Consider the following 20,000-nt stretch of genomic DNA (forward strand, 5'->3'; position numbering starts at 1 on the left):
AGTGATTACCTGTAGTATCAGTGATTACCTGTAGTATTAGTGATTACCTGTAGTATCAGTGATTACCTGTAGTATCAGTGATTACCTGTAGTATCAGTGATTACCTGTAGTATTAGTGATTACCTGTAGTATCAGTGATTACCTGTAGTATTAGTGATTACCTGTAGTATCAGTGATTACCTGTAGTATCAGTGATTACCTGTAGTATTAGTGATTACCTGTAGTATCAGTGATTACCTGTAGTATTAGTGATTACCTGTAGTATCAGTGATTACCTGTAGTATCAGTGATTACCTGTAGTATCAGTGATTACCTGTAGTATTAGTGATTACCAGTGATTACCTGTAGTATCAGTGATTACCTGTAGTATTAGTGATTACCTGTAGTATTAGTGATTACCTGTAGTATCAGTGATTACCTGTAGTATCAGTGATTACCTGTAGTATCAGTGATTACCTGTAGTATTAGTGATTACCTGTAGTATCAGTGATTACCTGTAGTATCAGTGATTACCTGTAGTATTAGTGATTACCAGTGATTACCTGTAGTATCAGTGATTACCTGTAGTATCAGTGATTACCTGTAGTATTAGTGATTACCTGTAGTATTAGTGATTACCTGTAGTATTAGTGATTACCAGTGATTACCTGTGGTATCAGTGATTACCTGTAGTATTAGTGATTACCAGTGATTACCTGTAGTATCAGTGATTACCTGTAGTATCAGTGATTACCTGTAGTATCAGTGATTACCTGTAGTATTAGTGATTACCTGTAGTATTAGTGATTACCTGTAGTATCAGTGATTACCTGTAGTATCAGTGATTACCTGTAGTATTAGTGATTACCTGTAGTATCAGTGATTACCTGTAGTATCAGTGATTACCTGTAGTATTAGTGATTACCTGTGATTACCTGTAGTATCAGTGATTACCTGTAGTATTAGTGATTACCAGTGATTACCTGTAGTATCAGTGATTACCTGTAGTATCAGTGATTACCTGTAGTATTAGTGATTACCTGTAGTATTAGTGATTACCTGTAGTATTAGTGATTACCAGTGATTACCTGTGGTATCAGTGATTACCTGTGATTACCTGTGGTATCAGTGATTACCTGTGATTACCTGTAGTATTAGTGATTACCTGTAGTATTAGTGATTACCTGTGGTATCAGTGATTACCTGTGATATCAGTGATTACCTGTGATTACCTGTAGTATTAGTGATTACCTGTGGTATTAGTGATTACCTGTGATTACCTGTGGTATCAGTGATTACCTGTGATTACCTGTGGTATCAGTGATTACCTGTAGTATTAGTGATTACCTGTAGTATTAGTGATTACCTGTAGTATTAGTGATTACCTGTAGTATTAGTGATTACCTGTAGTATTAGTGATTACCTGTAGTATTAGTGATTACCTGTGGTATCAGTGATTACCTGTAGTATTAGTGATTACCTGTAGTATTAGTGATTACCTGTAGTATTAGTGATTACCTGTAGTATTAGTGATTACCAGTGATTACCTGTGGTATCAGTGATTACCTGTGAATACCTGTGGTATCAGTGATTACCTGTGATTACCTGTGGTATCAGTGATTACCTGTGATTACCTGTGGTATCAGTGATAACCTGTGATTACCTGTAGTATTAGTGATTACCTGTGGTATTAGTGATTACCTGTGGTATTAGTGATTACCTGTGGTATCAGTGATTACCTGTGGTATTAGTGATTACCTGTGGTATTAGTGATTACCTGTGGTATTAGTGATTACCTGTGGTATTAGTGATTACCTGTGGTATTAGTGATTACCTGTGGTATTGCTCGTGAGCAGCTCCTCCAGGTGTACAGCATGATGGCGTACTCCTGCCCCTCCTCCAACATCACATTCTAGTTCAACAAAGAAAAACCAGTCAGAAGATCAAGAGACTCACATCCTCCAAACTACACACGAGGACTACAACGTCCATGTCCACTGCTTCTTTTCTGCCTTCATACAAAGTGCTGTTTGATTCAGAGCCTGAGCACTAATTAAATACAAAGCCCCAGTATTCCTGGTGGAGCTCATTGAGTCCCACAGAGCCACTGCTGCGGTCAGAGAGTAGAGTAGAGTAGAGTAGAAGTGTGACCCTGCTGCTGTACCATGCTGGAGTGGACCGTGGCCTGCTCGATGTATCTGGCGATGCCGGTGACGAACGCATTTCGATCCTCAAAGTTGGTGTTGAAGTTGGGCTGTGGGAAGATGGGAGGTTACGTTACAACACTGACACTAAAGAGGCAAATAAAGGATGCATCACTAGCATATAATAACAGGTATATCACTAGCATATAATAACAGGTATATCACTAGCATATAATAACAGGTATATCACTAGCATATAATAACAGGTATATCACTAGCATATAACAACAGGTATATCACTAGCATATAACAACAGGTATATCACTAGCATATAACAACAGGTATATCACTGGCATATAACAACAGGTATATCACTAGCATATAATAACAGGTATATCACTAGCATATAATAACAGGTATATCACTAGCATATAACAACAGGTATATCACTAGCATATAATAACAGGTATATCACTAGCATATAACAACAGGTATATCACTAGCATATAATAACGTGTCTCGGGCACATAACATGGTATAATGGCCGTGAGTTTTTATCCTAAAGATTAAAATCTCCACCACTGATTTACAATGAATAGTAGAAGAAGAGCGCAGAAGAGAACGGAGAGGTTCTGATGTACATGTTCATGCTGCAGATATGTGCACTGATACTTAATTATTCAGTGGGTTCTATTCCCCAGCTTACGTTACCTATTCTACGTGTTCTATTTCAGCTTATTTTTATCATGTGGGTTTTATTTTCAGACTTATTTGACCTGTTTTTAATCTTCATTCTACGTCTATTTAACTTCATTGTGAAGAACTTTGTGATGCATTTCTTAATTGAAAGCTGTGATATAAAGAAAGATGATGATTATGATCATCATCCTTATTATTATGCCAAGTTATGCTGTTTCATTGGTCTACTAACAGAACACTCCTGTTATAAGTACTGTATTTAGGGACTATGTTATGTTGATCTATACAGGATCTTTCAGGACATATTGATATCCTAACAAGTGGTTGATGGAGGTTCTTCAGACATTATTGATCTCTAATGGAGACGTTCTGTGTGGAGCTCTGTGCACTCAGAGCGTCCTTCTAGTTATTTATTGATCATTTTACTGTTATTCTCTGTAACTGCAGCACATGAGACGTCTCCATGTCTGTCCGTCTCCCACCACACAAATAACCTAAATAAACCTCTGTTGACTGGTGGACATCACAACGACTCCGTAATGAAAGGAAAGTAAAAGAGAAGTCAGTGAGCAGACTTCATCCTAACAGACCTGGAACATGACGGAGGAGGGGAGGGGCTCGATGCAGGGCTGCTGGTCCGGGAGCGGCAGCTCTTCCAGCAGGTCCACGTTGGAGAGGGCATCTTCTAAAGTCACTGTGGACGCCATGCTGCTGCAGAGGACGAGAAGAACCGTCATGTTTACACCGTCTGTGTCACACAGAGCTCTTTATCACAATAAAGCTGCTATGAACCGTGAGTATCAAGAGACTGACGGACCACACTTCATTCTCCAGAACTCCAGACGACGTAGAAACAAGATGAAGTGTGAAGAATCAAAAAGACAACGAGTGTAACTCAGATATGAACACAGACTGTAGCTGTAACCGACTAAACACCATAAACTAACCTGCACTACAGAGAGGAGGGATTATAATCATCTATAAACTCATATCTCATGTTCATGAACTACTTCATCACCTTCATAGAAACCTGTAGAGAAACACGTCCAGTATTAAATGTGTTATAAAGAAACTAAGGTTGAATATAAACTATTTGATTTGGCTGCTAAATATCCACTATAATGTAGATTTTAACACCTGTTTCTAAAGCATCTAAAAACTAACTGCTGTTCTTTGTAAAATCCTCAGACGTGTAAATAGTTTTTATCGAGCGAGTGCCTGGTTACAAAAAATCAGAAGTACATGTATGGAAGGCCAAAAGAGGCAATAAATGCCTCTATTTTCACCAGATTTATGTTAAAATGCTGTTTTTATAGCATTTTTCCTTTATGGTAATGAGCCCGTCATGTGCAATTACATCCTACAAGATGGATACAGGTCATTTTAGAAGACAAAGAAAGGTGATTATATTATCATGCATATTTAATCCTATATAGTCACATCTGACCCTACCAATGGGAGGTACTCCTCTTCAACGTGTTGCTTTGTCTGGTTTCACTCTTCACTGACTGGTTACAGAACCTTTGAGCTCACTGGCTCTAGAAACAGAAGGCGGGGCTCACGACCACGAGGAGGAAATGTTTTCCACTGCTTTTAGGTTGCGAAAAAATAAGCGTTTTGTTGGTCAACAACGGGGGAAAGAATCGAGGCATTTAATGGCACTTTTGGCTTTCCATATCCACGACTAAGCGTAGCGACCACAGACTGTTTATGAGAGTCTGTGGTCAGTGGTCAGTGGTCAATGACAGGGCTCAGTCATTGTGACATCACTCATTGGTTTGTGGACGTTTTGAAGCCTCGAGTTCGGCAAATTATCTTTCGCCATCTTGAAATACGGCCGTCCCCATTTTTGCTTTTACGTCTCTGGTAGACCTGTCAATCACTGTGTAGCCCCGCCCTAAAGCATCCCCTGCTTTATGGTCTGTTTGACTCTAAATGGACCATAATGTACTAAATGAACATCATGCTGTATTGAAGAAGACTTGAAACTAGAGATTGAGATCATAAACTCATGTTTACAATGTTTACTGAGGTAATAAATCAAGAGAGAAGTAGAGTCATTTTCTCATAGACTTCTATACAACCAGAGGAGTCGCCCCCTGGTGGACACTAGAGAGAATGCAGCTTTAACACATGAAGCTTTAACACATGAAGCTTTGGTGAAAGCATTGCACACAACATGCAGGCCGTGATAAACATCATTTTCTGGCTTCACTACGGTAACCATTAACTACACTTAAACCCTCACAGTGAAGAACTAGAGGAACCTTCACAGAGAGCTTCAGGTTCCTCTTTGTGGCTTTAAAGCAGCTTCCTCACAATCAACCAACAAGGGCAGCATGTGTCTGACGTTTAGCTCAACGTCTCACCACGTGTCTAAAGAAACATCTCCATGTAGTTAACGTGAATTAGACACGTTAGTTTATTTGCACTACGATGCTAACTTTGAGCACATGGTGCTACTTCAGTGAGTGAAGCTGCCGACTCATTCAGTTCACAACCGTGAGAAACTATAAATGAATGTTGCTCTCTGCTCCCATCATGCATCAGGGATGTTTTATGAAACATTAGTTTCAAATGAAGCAGATATGGTGTAGTAACGGCTCCAGTGAGCACGGTGCATGAAGTAAGTGTGAATAATCAGCTGTGCATCAGCTGCTGGAGCTGCATGCTTCGCTCTGCATTCTCACGCTGCTGACTGCTGACTTTTGGAACGTCACTGACGGATAACAATCAAAAAACCTTTTGCAATCAGAAGTGACGGCCGCTCAAACAATCCACAGCGTCGAGCGACCGGCAGCACGGTGCCCGTGTGCACAGGTCTGAGGTCAGTGACCTCCTGCTGTGTAGATGGATGTCCAGCACCAAGAGGGGGGAGAAGAAACACATCTGGGGATCCATTTTATGAGAATGAATGAAACGTTTTGTCTCCTGTGCAGGTGAATGGGTATGTTTGTTGTTGAAATTCTCAGTCTGGCCACAAGAGGCTGAAGAGCACCACTTCCTCATGGTCTATGGGAGACTAAAAGCGTCTCATGATTAGATTCCTACTAAACTAAAAGGTTCATATATTCTGTAATTATGTTAATTAACACATTTAACGTTGTCGGTTTGGTGTGTTTGTTGTTCTATTGGCCTGATTCTCATAAGAGCTTGATCGTAGGGCGAAACCTGAGCCAAGAACACGCAGCACTTTGTCACTTCCTGGTCTCTGAAGGTCTGAGCTCTCTGCTGCTGGGTTATTAAGAGAAAACACAGCGAGGACCTGGACGACTGACACAAGCTCAGACGTGCAGAGAGATTTCTACAGAGTGTGCTTGTGCAGAGCGAGCGAGCGAGCGACCGCTTCACGTTACAAACATCAGCCGCAGAGAAGCGGCTCACAGAGATGTTGATGCTACGCTAACATACCACTTCCTCTTATTAAGACATTAAGACATTTGTGAAATTAAGTTTCTTCACAGGCCTAAATGATATATATTTCTATATTTAAAAAAGTATATATAAATAAATATATAAAAATAAATAAATATATATATATATATATATATATATTTATATATATATTTATAAATATATATATATTTATTTATAAATATATATATATTTATAAATATATATATATTTATTTATAAATATATATATATATATATATATATATTTATTTATAAATATATATTTATTTATAAATATATATATATATATATATATATATATTTATTTATAAATATATATATATATATATATATATATATATATATATATATATATATTTATTTATAAATATATATATATATATATATATATATATATATATATATATATATATATATATATATATATATATATTTATTTATAAATACACAAATAAATAAATATATATGTATAAATAAATATATAAATATATTTTTTAAATATATATATATAAATACACAAATAAATAAATATATAAATAAATACAGGCAGGGAAGTTGAGCATGGTTAGAACATATTTATAGTTCAGAAGAATACCATTCAATATGTTTTAAAGAACCGTTAGTGAGTTCAGGTTGTTCAGCTCAGTGAACCTGAAACACAAATGACTTTCAGGTTTTAAGAGCTGCACCGACTGAAACCTTTTGATTGACAGCACAGTTTTAACACCGTTCTCCAAACTTAGATGTCAACACACTCAGATTAAAGGAACCTCTTTGTGCATTTATGCAGCTTTTATACACAAGAACACCTAAAATCTGACTCTTTTCTCTTTAACAGCAGACGAGTGACTTCCTGTTTGTTTCCTGTTGTGTCAGCTTCAGAGTTATAAACTGTGAAGACGTTAACGTGATTACTTCTTCTTTATTTCTGTTACTCATTCAGTCTCTCTGCAAACTATGCAACCAGAGTCAGTGGAGAGAAACCCAAAGATCCACTGATCACAGTCACTGCAGTCTGCTGGTCTAAAGGAGGCGTTATCTATTCTGTGTTTTCTACATTAATAAATCTGAATCCTTGTTGATTTCATCGATATCGTATATTAATCTCAACGTGCGTCACATAACACTCAGGAGTCATGTTTCCATCGCTGATGATGATGACTGTAACCTTCATCACTGGTCATCATGTTAGGAGGTAAAGTAAGTGAACATTAAAGCAGAGGTAAAAATAGGTGCGGTCAGCTGTGAAACACCGTTTCTTCTTGTTAAACAGGGAAGGAAGTGAGAAGAGAAGAGTCGATGTGAAGCAGCTTTTAGAGCCGAGCTCATTAATGATTCACTCAAACAGCAAAGTCAGCAAAGTCAGCAGCAGCACAGACTGCAGAGAGAGAAGAGAGGGAAGTATGAATCACAGACGGTCATGTGACTCACTGTCCACTCAACACTGAGAAACTGAAAGTAACGGACAAACAGAACACGTGAGCTCAGGGACCAGAGGGAGAAATAGAAACACGAAGTCGCCTCGACAAACTTAAACTGTGCAGACGAACCCCCCCCCCCGCTCTGAAACAGGAAGCTGGAGCGCTTCTCTGCTGCACGGTTCCTGTTGAGACGTCTGCTCTTATCACAGGACAGAGCAGAAAAGGAAGCTCATCTATCTGTCCGGTGAAGATGTGTAGAGTGTGTGTGTGTGATTACACAGTAAGGAGCTTAAACCAGCCTCAGGAATAAACCGGGTGTGTCAGGCTGAGGGCAAACACAAGCTCTGAACCACACAACACTACGGAGGAGAACACGGGTCACTGAAGCTCATGGCTCATGACACACACACACACACACACACACACACACACACACACACACACACACGAAAGTGAGCAAAGAGACTGGCAACAGTTCCACAGAGGTCTGGTTGAAACAGTCAAAGTAATGAACACATGATGTAAATAATGAATAATAATTTCCTGATCTGACTTTTGTGTTTTTATGAAGAGAAAAACACAATAAACTACTAAAACAACGTAAAAGTATAAGATTTAGTATGGTAATTTAGACGGTGGTAATAATAATAATCTTGTGGATCCTTGTAGACCAGCTGCTGGAATCAAACATCAAAGGGATCTGTATCTGATAATATGGATCATCAACGATCAATCATCAGTATCGGTGGTGATCATGGATCTAAAAGTTATATTTGCTCTCTCGTTTCTTTTGCTCACACATCTCCTCATCGCTGGAGGACTGAAATAAAAACACCAGAAGAAGTCAGAGCCTCCACGTGATTGGTCAGAGTTGCGTCACCGGGCCACCCGAGGAAGCTGGTGATGTTTCTCTAGAGGTGTGAAAACAACTCGTTTTGCAGGATATCACACCCCCGATACCAACGACACAATGTCAAATCAATCTGAATCTCCAAAGTGTAAAAGTTCACGCTGCATGAACAATACTTCCTGGATGCTCCGTGGTGCACAACGTCGTGTAATTATACACAGAGTTACCTTCAACCAAACTACAGACAAACAACTCGATGCAAGTGAGCTCATGAGATCCTCGTGTCTCTGAGGCCGGGATCTAGTTCATCTTCACCATTTTCTCCATCTATGCAAATAAGTCAACTTATTTCCATCTCACATATATTTAAAGGGAACCTCCAACTACGAACGCCACTTTAGACTTTGTTAGTTCTACGTTTGGAGAACCAGACAGACGTGCCAGCTCAGGAGCAAAGCAAACAGAGACACCAGACTCCATTCACTGAAACACTGATTCTACTTTAGTGTTTAAAAGTCTCAACAACACAACCTCAGCAACAGATGGAGGCAGCAGGAGAGCAGCAGCTCCTGTGTCCTGAGAGGTAGAATCAGTGTTTGAGTGAATGGAGTCTGGTGTGTTTGTAGAGATCATAGATAACAGCTTGAGTTCCCCTCAGAAAGGTCTGTCTGACAGCAAGGTGAAGAGGTGAAGACATTCTGAATATAGCTTCACTTCAACTGAGAGACATTCTGTTAGAGTCTAACATACGTCCACAGCAGAACATCACTTTGCTCCTGTGCTGGTTCTCCTGTCTGTTCTATGAACTCATCTACTGCAGTAGAACCCTGACTGTGGAGGAGAACCTCACACACACACTACAGAACATCAGTACTGTCTCTTTAAGACTAAAGCATTGTTCAACATTGTAAACAATAGCTCACAGAACCGATATAATATAAACCCACTTTTCAGTTTCAGTGGCTTCACCGCTGTCATATATATACATATATACATATATATATATATACAGTAGATCACTGGTGTATAAATTGGCTTTGCAGCATCCTTGAAGACGACATTCAACCACAGAAGAAAAAACAGCAGCACAGATGTGGTTTAACTTTCAGTATCACTAACCCCATCATCCTCCCTCGATCCCTCCTTCCTTCCCTTGTGTCCTCCGAGCTAACACTGACAGTACTGCAGCAACGGATAACGTTTCAGCAGTAAAGTGACAATATAATCTGGTACAACCTGTCTTTACTAAAAACATGTTTCTATTTCATTGTTCGATTATTTCTTTGTTAAGAATTTTCTTTGTTTCTTTGGGGCGACTGTGGCTCACTGGGTTAAGAGGGTTGTCTGGGAACCGGAAGGTCAATGGTTCGATCCTCGACTGGGACGTGTCACAGTGTACCTGAGCAACACATTTAACCCCCCTGCTCCCCGGGCGCCTGTCATTGGCAGCCCACTGCTCCCTATATACAGAGATGGGTCAAATGCAGATCCCTTAAAGGGATCAATATAGTATAATAAATTAAAATTAAAAAATTAAATACGTGAAATGTTTCCTTGAACAACAAAACAGCACGACACAACAGTTTGTGACACAAACAATTTGTAACAGTAATAATTGTACATTTATGAAATTACACCGACGAACGGCATGCTGGGTACAACTCGCTAGTTAGCTAGCCCGCTAGCACAACAGTCTGTTAACAGCGAGAGGCTCCGTCGCTACAGTAACGTGACATTAAAGAACAGAACAGAGCAATGCAGGATGAACAAAGAAAATGACTCTACTTCTCTCTTGATTTATTACCTCAGTAAACATTGTAAACATGAGTTTATGGTCTCAATCTCTAGTTTCAAGTCTTCTTCAATACAGCATGATGTTCATTTAGTACATTATGGTCCATTTAGAGTCAAACAGACCATAAAGCAGGGGATGCTTTAGGGCGGGGCTACACGGTGATTGACAGGTCTCTACCAGAGACGTATACGGCGTCTCTACGTCACTCCTCCTCAGTCCAGATATGGTCACTTCCTGTTCACTGGTTGCAAAAAACAACATGGCGACGGCCGTAATCCAAGATGGCGACGGCGAAAATCACCAAACTTAAGGCTTCAAAACTATGATTAGAATTTCCTTTCATCCAATACTTATTTTTACTGATTGGAGCTTGAACTCACCACAATGTAAGTCAATGGAACCAATGGCGCTCGTGTATCGATACAATATTGCCATGCAAAATATTTATACTATGCTGTATTGATGTTTTCTCCCACCCCTTAGTGGAGGAGCTGTAAAGCAATCCAGCAGAAATAAAGACGTCCTTCCACATATGGTCACTTCCTGTTCACTGGTTGCAAAAAAGCCAAGATGGCGACAGCCAAAACGCCAAACTCAAGGCTTCAAAATGGCCGTCCACAAACCAATGAGAGACATCACGATGATAAAGCTGACTATGCTTTAGGGCGGGGCTACCATGTGATTGACAGGTCTCTACCAGAGCCATATATGGCGTCTTTACGTCACTCCTCCTCAGTCCTAATATGGTCACTTCCTGTTCACCGGTTGCAAAATAAAACCAACATGGAGACTGCGAAAAAGTATCAAAACGTCCACAAACCAACGAGTGACGTCAAGATGACTACGTCCACTTGTCATATACAGTCTATGGTTGACTACCGAACATATTTTTTCCAAAATAAGTTCCCATGGTGGTCAACCGGAAAGGGGGCGGGACTTCACCTCTCTACAACCAATCAACTCCCTACTATCAACCCTACTTTTACTTTTAGTACTTTTTAAGTTTTAACATTTTGAATGCAGGACTTTTATATTTTACAGATTATTTCTAAACTGTGGTAGTAGTACTTTTACTGTAGTACATCTGTGAGTACTTGCTCCAACATGTATCAGTAGTGGTAGTAATGGCCGCCTGAGATTAGTCTCAGCTCGGAGCCACAAACACGCAACAAGCAGCTCTAATTACGGTTAATTTACTCTAAAGTCCTGAAATAAGTGTCTGTTTCTACTGAAGATGAACTTTATTCCCAAACTGGAGAAACTAATAACTTTACTCACCCGGAGTTTGTCAGTTAAACGAGGAAAACTTGATGCGGTTATGACCCAAAATAAAACCATTTAACCGGAATGTGGATCCCTGCTGCTGACCGAAGAAGAATCCAGATTTAGTTGGAAGTCAATCCTCGAAGTTTTAGTTCGGAGGAATCTTCTTTTCTTCTTCTTCGGGTGTTATTATCATGGTAGGGAGGAGCTGGGAGTTCCTGTCCCTCAAACAGGGAAAAACTCAACCGGAAACTCTGCTGCGGCGGTTAGCTGCGGTGCTAAAGCTGCTCCACCGGGGCAGGGAACGAGGAGGGAGGGAGGAAGGTAAGGTCATAGGAATGTACAGTAAGTGAAGGACCCGCCCGAAAGTATGGAGGGTGAGCGGTGCCAAAACAACTTCCCCAAAATGATATATTGGTATGATAATGTAATACAGTATGTAAAATGTAATCTTTTTTTTGTAGTATAATAATAAAAAAAATACAAATGTATACATTACTTTTAATTTCTTTTAACTTGTCTTGTTCTGTTTTCTGTCTGTAACTATGTGTTTCTTGTGTTGCTGCCTGTCTTGGCCAGGTCTCCCTTGAAAAAGAGATTTTTAATCTCAATGGGACTTCACCTGGTTCAATAAAGGTTAAAAAATTATTTTTTTTAAATTAATGAATGGTTAGACGAATATTTAGGAGTTTAATTTATTGTAGTATGGAGGGTGGGTGGTGACAAAACAACCTCCCTACAATTAAATATAGGTATTATAAGTGTCTTCGAAATGTAATACAGGTTTGTTTCTTTATATTTTGTAGTAGAATAATGAAAAATAAATAAATCAATGAATGGTTATTTATTTAGGAGTGTAATTTATTGTATATGGAGGGTGATTACTGCATAAACACCCTCCCCCACTACACACAACACGTTCTTCTACAAAAATGATATAAAAGTATAATTTATATATTCTAAATATAATACGTTTTTAAATATTGTAGTATAAATACAAAAAAATTACTAATTAATTAATTAATGGTTAGATATGCAGAAGTGTAATTTCTTGATGTATGGAGGCTGATTAGTGACAAAACATATACACACACATACCGCACTTCAACTTCCAAAATAAAATTAAAAAAAAAAACACAAAATGTATGCCAAATACATTAACACAAACACAATGACAACATAAAAAAGCCAAAATGTCCTTTGTTCCTTACCGTCTCGTATAGAAATCGATCTTGAGATAAAGATTTCTAAACAATCTGCACTTATTTAGTTTTACTGTCATCAACTCTAAATTAGTCGATTACAGTGTCAACACTAATATGTTTATTGTAAAGCAATGTTACATCATGCGGAACAACAATAACAACAATAATCATTGTGCAAGATGTATTGTGCTTCATATATATATACACATTATTAACAGCTCATAACAGACACCTTTATACAAAAAGTCACTTTTTTATTTTAAATATAGAAGCTCACGTTTGTTCACAAGCAGCTTTTTATGACTCCGGTCCTTTAATCTGGACTCATAATCCTCCGACACCACGGAGTCCACCAACAGTCGGAGCGGCAGAGAGTGACGTCATACGTTACGCATCATCGTCAGAGTGACGTCACAGCAGACTCTCGGTCTTGTTCCTCAGCACTGCTCAAAGCCGGCCATCAGAGACAGAGCCAGAGACTCCACTGAGACAAAGAAAAGGACTCAATGTTCATTATTCATATCCGTGCATTATATTATTTTATATAATAAATAAGCTTTAATGTGACGTGTCGTTCTACTCACAATGAGGGAAGGAGCCTCGACACACGGCCTTGTTGAGAATCGTCACGAGGAACATGTGACAGTTTTTGAAGTCGGATTCCATTTTATCGATGGACTCGATCCTGAAAGTGATACAAAAACAAAAAAATAAAATTATATATATATATATATATATATATATATATATATATATATATATATATATATATATGTGTGTGTGCCTATATATTTATAGGCAAAAAATAGTGTGAATTTTTTTACCACTATAATAATACAGGCGTGCTATTTTTCTTTTTCAATGGGAGGACAGTCCAGGTGGATGCTAAGCTAACCCAGCTAAGACACTCAGGCTACTCCACTACCCAGCATGCATCCTGGCTGTCTGATGTTTGGCAGCAGAACAAATAAGACGGATGAAAAGCAGCGGGAGGTTTGGTGACTGTTGAGCCCACATCTTCACAGAGACCTGGATCCATAGTGGTCCAGGACCAACACAGGACAGAGTCCACCTCCTCTGGTCCACTAGAGGAGGTGGACTCTGTGTACATCTGGTCAATAATATCTAACGTAGTCATATGTTATGCATATTAATTTTATGTTCTCAGTAATATTGTCACATTGTAACATTCTGTCGGTGGAGGCTTCAGTTGGCTTTCTGCCTCTTCCTGCTCTGAGATGTTATTTATCTCCATTATGTTTATCTTTATTTTATTGTTTAAATTGTGCAAAAAATTAAACTAACCTTTACATCATGATGCTCAAACAGTCGGAGCTGATGGACAAGGTTGAGTTATTACTGTGAAGATGTCGGCCATATTGTTTTTGTTGCTGCTGTTTTACATTCCTGATGATGCAAATTTAAAAGATGCACCAAAGGAAGGTTTGGTTTTTGTTCTGTAACTGGATTCCGTTGAGCCTCCCTGTGTTGCATCATAACGACAATAAACGATCTTTAGATTCTTTTATTTCTATTAAAGTTTCTCTCACTCACTTCCAGGCTCCAGCCTGCCACCGGTCAGAGAAGATCAGGATCAGATTGAGAACCTTCATTATCGCCTCCTTCACAAAACTCACCTGAGGACAAACAAAAAGCTCACTATATACCACTGAAGTACATATATACTGAAGTATTGTGTGTATTAACCCTACCCAGATGTACAGGTACACCTGGTCTCTGTGAGTGTTTACCTTCTCCCTCAGGAGGCAGCGGTCGTGAATGGTTGCCAAATATCTGTAGTGGATCTTGATCAGCTGGTCCAGGTCCTTCGCCTCCTGGACCTGGTGCTGGAACTCCAGTCCGGTACTGTGCAGAATCTGCAGAGAGACGATACAGAAAATGATCAAATTTAAACTTTAGAAAAGGAGCAAATAAAGCGTCTTTAATCAAAATAGTTTCTTATTTTATCTGCAGAACGATGAGCTTTAAGAAGTGGTCGGTTAGAAATATAAAGTCGTATCAGAGTATTAGTGAACAATGGATGAGAACCTTTTTCACCCACATCATGGTCCTTTAAAGGAGGATGTGTAATACAATGCGATACAAGTCAAGGTATCCGAGTCGTACTGAACATCTTCAGATGACCTGAGCAGTGAAGACGGCTCACCCTGGTCGTGATGTAGTTGTGGAGGCTGTTGACGAAGTGCATCAGTTTGACCCTCAGAAGACACATCCGGTGAATCTGCTGGTTGATCGGCTCTCTGAGCTTCACGTCCTCAGCCGGAGCTCCCTCCAGCTTCTTAGTGACGTCGGTGAAATCTAGAAGAACCAAACACACGATGATCGAGCTGTTCTCCTACATGTAAACTAGCAGGAGCTTTATTTTGGTAGTGTATGGGTTAGGGGCCGTGACGTTAGGGGCCGTGACGTTCGGGGCCGCGACGCTGACTTGAACTCGTACCACTGAACCGAAGCGTGTCCAGACTGTATTTGGCCCATTTGATCTGCAGCAGCAGCAGAAACACCTGGTTGTAGATCTTCTGACACTCGGAGCTGATCACGATGTCGACCGGCCAGGGAACCTGAGGAGAGCAGAAGAAGAAATGAACATGAAGCATCAGCTGTTCTATGGAAGCCATTCATCCTGAACCCAGCAGGAAAACCTGGACCGGATCCACGGACTGACTTCAATAACTCCGTGAGTCTTTTCTTCACTTGGTGTTTTTTTACTAACAAAGAACTAATTGAACTTAGTTTGAACTGAACTTGATTTAATTTTCCTTATTTTTCCTTTGAGCAAAGGACTAAAAAGAAAAGCTGTCGTGGAATATTGAGTTTATTGTTTATGGATTGAGGGATTTGAGTTTGTTTGTGAAGTCTTAAATATATAAAACTATTTTAGTTGTGCAGTTATTTAGTGTTTGTGTTCTTCTTCTGGGTCATTCAGCGTGTACATGTTGATTTGTGTGAAAACTATAACTGATAAAGTAAATAATAACACGGCTGACCTTGTAGCCCAGAGTCAGAACCTCGAGGTTGTTCACAGGATGCTTCTTCCTGGCAGCGTCGATGGGCTCCAAGAAGATCGACAACCTGTCAAATATAAAGTGATGGAGGTTAAAATAATGACTGTGTTTGTGATGATGCACAGAGATGGAGATGGTTGTTTACACGTGAAACATAAATCATGCAGTTATTCAAAGGAAGCCGAGAACAAGAGGAAAGAAGATATTTACATATAATAATATTTTGTTTTGTCCACGTGCTTTGTTTGTGCCAGAAGATGTATAAATATAGTGTAGTCTGGTAAGGGCTAAATGTTTGCCACAGAAAGAAACCACATGAACATAAGACCACCTCGCTCTCATAAACAGGTGCAGTACCTGCTGCTGTCCTCCGGGTGGCGCTGTCCCACGGCCTCCTGCAGCTGCCCGTTGAGGAAGGACAGCTGCTGCCAGCTCTCCTTCTCCTGCACTTTGTCAAAGATGGCCGTGTAGAAGTCATACATGGTGTCTCCAGCTTCCAGCAGGAAGTAGTTCCTCATGGCCTGCAGGTATCCCAGCAGCCTGAGGAGACACGGAGGAACTCACGTCACCTGCATGCTGGAACAGAAAAGCACTAACCGGTATAACCGAGCAGTGAATCTCACCTGTAGTCTTTCTTCAGAGTCCTCATGAGGTTCCCGCAGCACTCGATGTACCTCTTCTGGATGTGCGGGTAGAGGCAGGAGCGCAGCGTGAGCTCGAAGGTCTGACAGGTGACCGACTGAGACGAGCGGTCCACCGTGAAGTCGCCTCCGGAGAAACGCTCGTGGAAGTCGCTCTGCTCCAAGTACAGCCTGAGAGGAGACACAATTTATTAATGTCTATAATCCCCCTGAAAGCTCTGCACAGTAGCATCTGAGAGATTACAAACGCAGCATTAAATAATGACGGCTAACAATGAACTGAGAGGAGAACAGCTGGCGATTACAAAAGTGCTTTTTGTTTTCACATTCCAGCAGTTCGCCGTGTTTCATTGTTTATCTGAAGAGTCGTCTGTAACATGAATGTAGTTTAACCGTTTACCGGGCAAAGTTGATGGCCAGCAGCGGATCGTACACGTCCTCGATCTCCAGGTGCTGTGAGATGATGGACTGCATCTTGATCAGGCTCCTCCTGGTGGCCTGCTGCTCGGTGACCGCGTCCGCGGGCGACTCGTCTCGGCTGCAGAGACGAGACTGAACCGACTCCAGAAACAGAGTGTAGAGACTCTTCCTCTCTGCATCTGCAACGCAACACGTTGATCAACAGATGCAGCAACGCTCATCCGATTAGTAAAAAACACTTAAAAACGAAACTAGTGGAGGTGCACAGGCGTGGACGGATTACTGAGCAGACTTCTAGGCCCAGGGGCCCAAAGAGTCAGAGACACAAAGAGTCAGAGGCCCCGCTGGCCTTCACCTACAAAATGTCACTGAAAGAGACACAAAACAACGAAGACACAAAGTGGCTAAAAAAGATAGAAAACAACTACAAAGTGACACAAAATGACTACAAAGATTCACAAAGCAACTACAAAGAGATGCTTAACAGCAAAACAAGTCTAAAGTGTGCGTCCTGCTCCTATGTAGAAGAGGTGGTGGGGCCGTATCTACGTCTTGGCCCCGGGGCCCATTGCCTCATAGCAAACACTGACCTCTGGAGGATCTCTCAGTCTGCTCGGTCTCCTTGCAGTCCAGGTTTTTGAGCAGCTGCATGGACTTGCCGGCCATGATGATCTGCTTGAGCACGGGTTTGAGGAAGGACACCATGGTGAGCTGCCTGTTGCCGGAGCCCTGATCCCCTCCGGAGCTCCCGCTGGCTGCGTCGTTCAGCTTCTCCTCGTTCTCCACCGTCTCCGACACGCTGTACAGAGTGTAGGTGGCGTACCAGAAGTCCCTGTGGTTCACCGGGACGTCCTTGTTCCTGAGCGGGATGAAGACGAGTCACTGTGGAGTAAGCAGCCGCTGGAATGTTTCTGTTCATCGGGCTCTGCTACATACCTCTGGATGATGAACTCTTTGGCCGGATCAAACAGGTGGCCGTGAACAATCCACTCATCCACAATCTCCAGATACGGTCGGACTGTCTCCGTCCACAGAGAAAATAACAAGGCCACCTGGAAGGGAAGCGGACGCAGGAGTGATCACACAATACAGACCGTTTCCTTTGTGAAGTCACTGAGTCTAAACAGGAGAACCAGCACGGGAGCAAAGTGAATCTGATCCAACTCTTCAACACTCACCGCCTGCTCCGACGCCTCCCCGGCGCTGTCGTACTCTATGATAGCTTTGTACAGGGTGTTGAGCAGGTGAGAGGCCCGCACCACGTTCGGGGTCTCGGGGGGGACCTCGGCAACCCCGGTGCAGAACACTTTGTGCAGCACTTTGATCTGAGCCAAGTGAGGGTTGAGTCGCTCCAGAACCGCAGACAAGGTCACCGTCTCATCTGCAGGAGGACACGTCAAACACCGGCTGACATGAGACATAAATCATTCATGAATCAAATACTTACAACCAGGACACGGGACAGAGAGCAGCTGGTGGTCACATATTACACGCTTTCCTTCTTCACATTTCACACCCGTTACTTTTAAGATGCATGCAGTTCATGACACCAAAAAGTTCTGGTTTAATATTCATCTTCTTGTATAGAAGTCTATGAGAAAATGACTCTACTTCTCTCTTGATTTATTACCTCAGTAAACATTGTAAACATGAGTTTATGGTCTCAATCTCTAGTTTCAAGTCTTCTTCAATACAGCATGATGTTCATTTAGTACATTATGGTCCATTTAGAGTCAAACAGACCATAAAGCAGGGGATGCTTTAGGGCGGAGCTACACAGTGATTGACAGGTCTCTACCAGAGACGTATACGGCGTCTCTACGTCACTCCTCCTCAGTCCAGATATGGTCACTTCCTGTTCACTGGTTGCAAAAAAACCAAGATGGCGACGGCCAAAAGGCTGAACTCGAGGCTTCAAAACAAACTGAGTGACATCACGACGACTACGTCCTCTTCTTATTTACAGTCTGAGGTTGATTCACTCATAAACACTTCTTCCACACATGTGCAGATAGATTAGTAGTCTGCTTCTCTTTTTGTCTTAAACACTAAGACTACGTGGTCCATGCTGGCATTTCATCTCTGAGTTGTGACGCAACATGTGACAAATTGTTTCATCTAGTTTCTATTTTTAAAAGATCACCTGTAGAGTTAAAGCGTCCTATGAAGAGTTACACCCACCCACCCACCCCCCCCCCCATAAACCCCCTTGCACTTGCCGTTGCATATGATCTCCCTCTCGATGGTGGTGAGCTCCTCTTTGAAGCCGGTGAAGTACTTGTTGAGCGCCCACACAAAGGCCTGGTAGGTCCTGAAGGGGGGCTCCGAGCCTTTCTTGGAGCCGTGGGACGAACCGGAGCCCGGCGGGCTCGGCTCCGAGCTGTGACCCGTCACCTCGTCGATGAACCTCTGCAGCCTGAACACCGCCTGGCCGAACACAGAGATGTGCTCCAGGACGGAGCGCAGACAGTTCTGAGGCACAAAGAGAGAGAGTGAGAGAGACAGAGAGACAGACAGAGAGACAGAGAGACAGAGAGAGAGAGAGAACAGAGTGAGAGACACACAGAGAGAGACACACAGACACACAGAGAGACAGACAGACACACAGAGAGACAGACAGACAGACACACAGAGAGACAGACAGACACACAGAGAGACAGACAGACAGACACACAGAGAGAGAGACAGAGAGAGAGAGAGAACAGAGTGAGAGACACACAGAGAGAGACAGACAGACACACAGAGAGACAGACAGACACACAGAGAGACAGACAGACAGACACACAGAGAGAGAGACAGAGACACACAGAGAGACAGAGACAGAGAGAGAGAGAGACAGAGAGAGAGACAGACACACAGAGAGACAACGTGTGTCCTGCGACCAGCAGAAGACACAAATATAAAGCTATAGAACACAGACTGGCTCTACTTACTCCGGTCAGGTGAGTCACCACCACGTTGTTCCTGACCGACACGTTTCCATCGTGGTGTTGGAATATGAAGTGTTTCTTAACTCCAGAGAGAAGCCTGCAGCACGACATCAAGGTGTTACTACGAGTCTGTTAAAGAAAGCCTTCTAAAGCCAACGAGGACTCGTGTGTTTGAACACATCTCACCACAACGTCTCCCGTATCACTTGGG

At 41.5% G+C, this 20,000-nt stretch overlaps 2 protein-coding genes across 3 annotated transcripts in view; both read right to left on the reverse strand.

Annotated features, from left to right (window-relative positions):
• cyfip1 (cytoplasmic FMR1 interacting protein 1) overlaps positions 1-11,874 on the reverse strand; it is a 44,257-nt gene extending 32,383 nt beyond the window's left edge. Inside the window, exons 1-4 of one of the 2 annotated variants that reach the window (XM_076081493.1) lie at positions 11,583-11,874; positions 3,413-3,530; positions 2,144-2,233; positions 1,814-1,891 (exon numbers count right to left, since the gene is read on the reverse strand). In XM_076081493.1, coding sequence (XP_075937608.1) covers positions 1,814-1,891; positions 2,144-2,233; positions 3,413-3,529 — 285 coding nt within the window. In that variant the 5' untranslated portion in view covers position 3,530; positions 11,583-11,874. Of the gene's footprint in view, positions 1-1,813; positions 1,892-2,143; positions 2,234-3,412; positions 3,534-11,582 lie in introns of both variants that reach the window. The other variant, XM_076081492.1, reaches the window with a different exon arrangement.
• Positions 11,875-12,407: 533 nt separating this feature from the next.
• The window catches only part of tubgcp5 (tubulin gamma complex component 5), a 20,680-nt gene continuing 13,087 nt past the window's right edge, over positions 12,408-20,000 (reverse strand). Inside the window, exons 8-23 of the mRNA XM_076081524.1 lie at positions 19,976-20,000; positions 19,793-19,886; positions 19,079-19,331; positions 18,038-18,240; positions 17,796-17,911; positions 17,450-17,718; positions 16,840-17,038; positions 16,422-16,610; positions 16,156-16,338; positions 15,781-15,865; positions 15,234-15,354; positions 14,940-15,091; positions 14,524-14,649; positions 14,327-14,409; positions 13,357-13,457; positions 12,408-13,256 (exon numbers count right to left, since the gene is read on the reverse strand). The exon at positions 19,976-20,000 is cut by the window's right edge and continues 65 nt beyond it. Coding sequence (XP_075937639.1) covers positions 13,210-13,256; positions 13,357-13,457; positions 14,327-14,409; positions 14,524-14,649; positions 14,940-15,091; positions 15,234-15,354; positions 15,781-15,865; positions 16,156-16,338; positions 16,422-16,610; positions 16,840-17,038; positions 17,450-17,718; positions 17,796-17,911; positions 18,038-18,240; positions 19,079-19,331; positions 19,793-19,886; positions 19,976-20,000 — 2,246 coding nt within the window. The 3' untranslated portion in view covers positions 12,408-13,209. The remainder of the gene's footprint in view (positions 13,257-13,356; positions 13,458-14,326; positions 14,410-14,523; positions 14,650-14,939; positions 15,092-15,233; positions 15,355-15,780; positions 15,866-16,155; positions 16,339-16,421; positions 16,611-16,839; positions 17,039-17,449; positions 17,719-17,795; positions 17,912-18,037; positions 18,241-19,078; positions 19,332-19,792; positions 19,887-19,975) is intronic.

Source organism: Anarhichas minor, unplaced genomic scaffold, assembly GCF_050575085.1.
Source record: "Anarhichas minor isolate MPS153535 unplaced genomic scaffold, ASM5057508v1 ptg000081l, whole genome shotgun sequence".
Classification (NCBI taxonomy): Eukaryota; Metazoa; Chordata; class Actinopteri; order Perciformes; family Anarhichadidae; genus Anarhichas; species Anarhichas minor.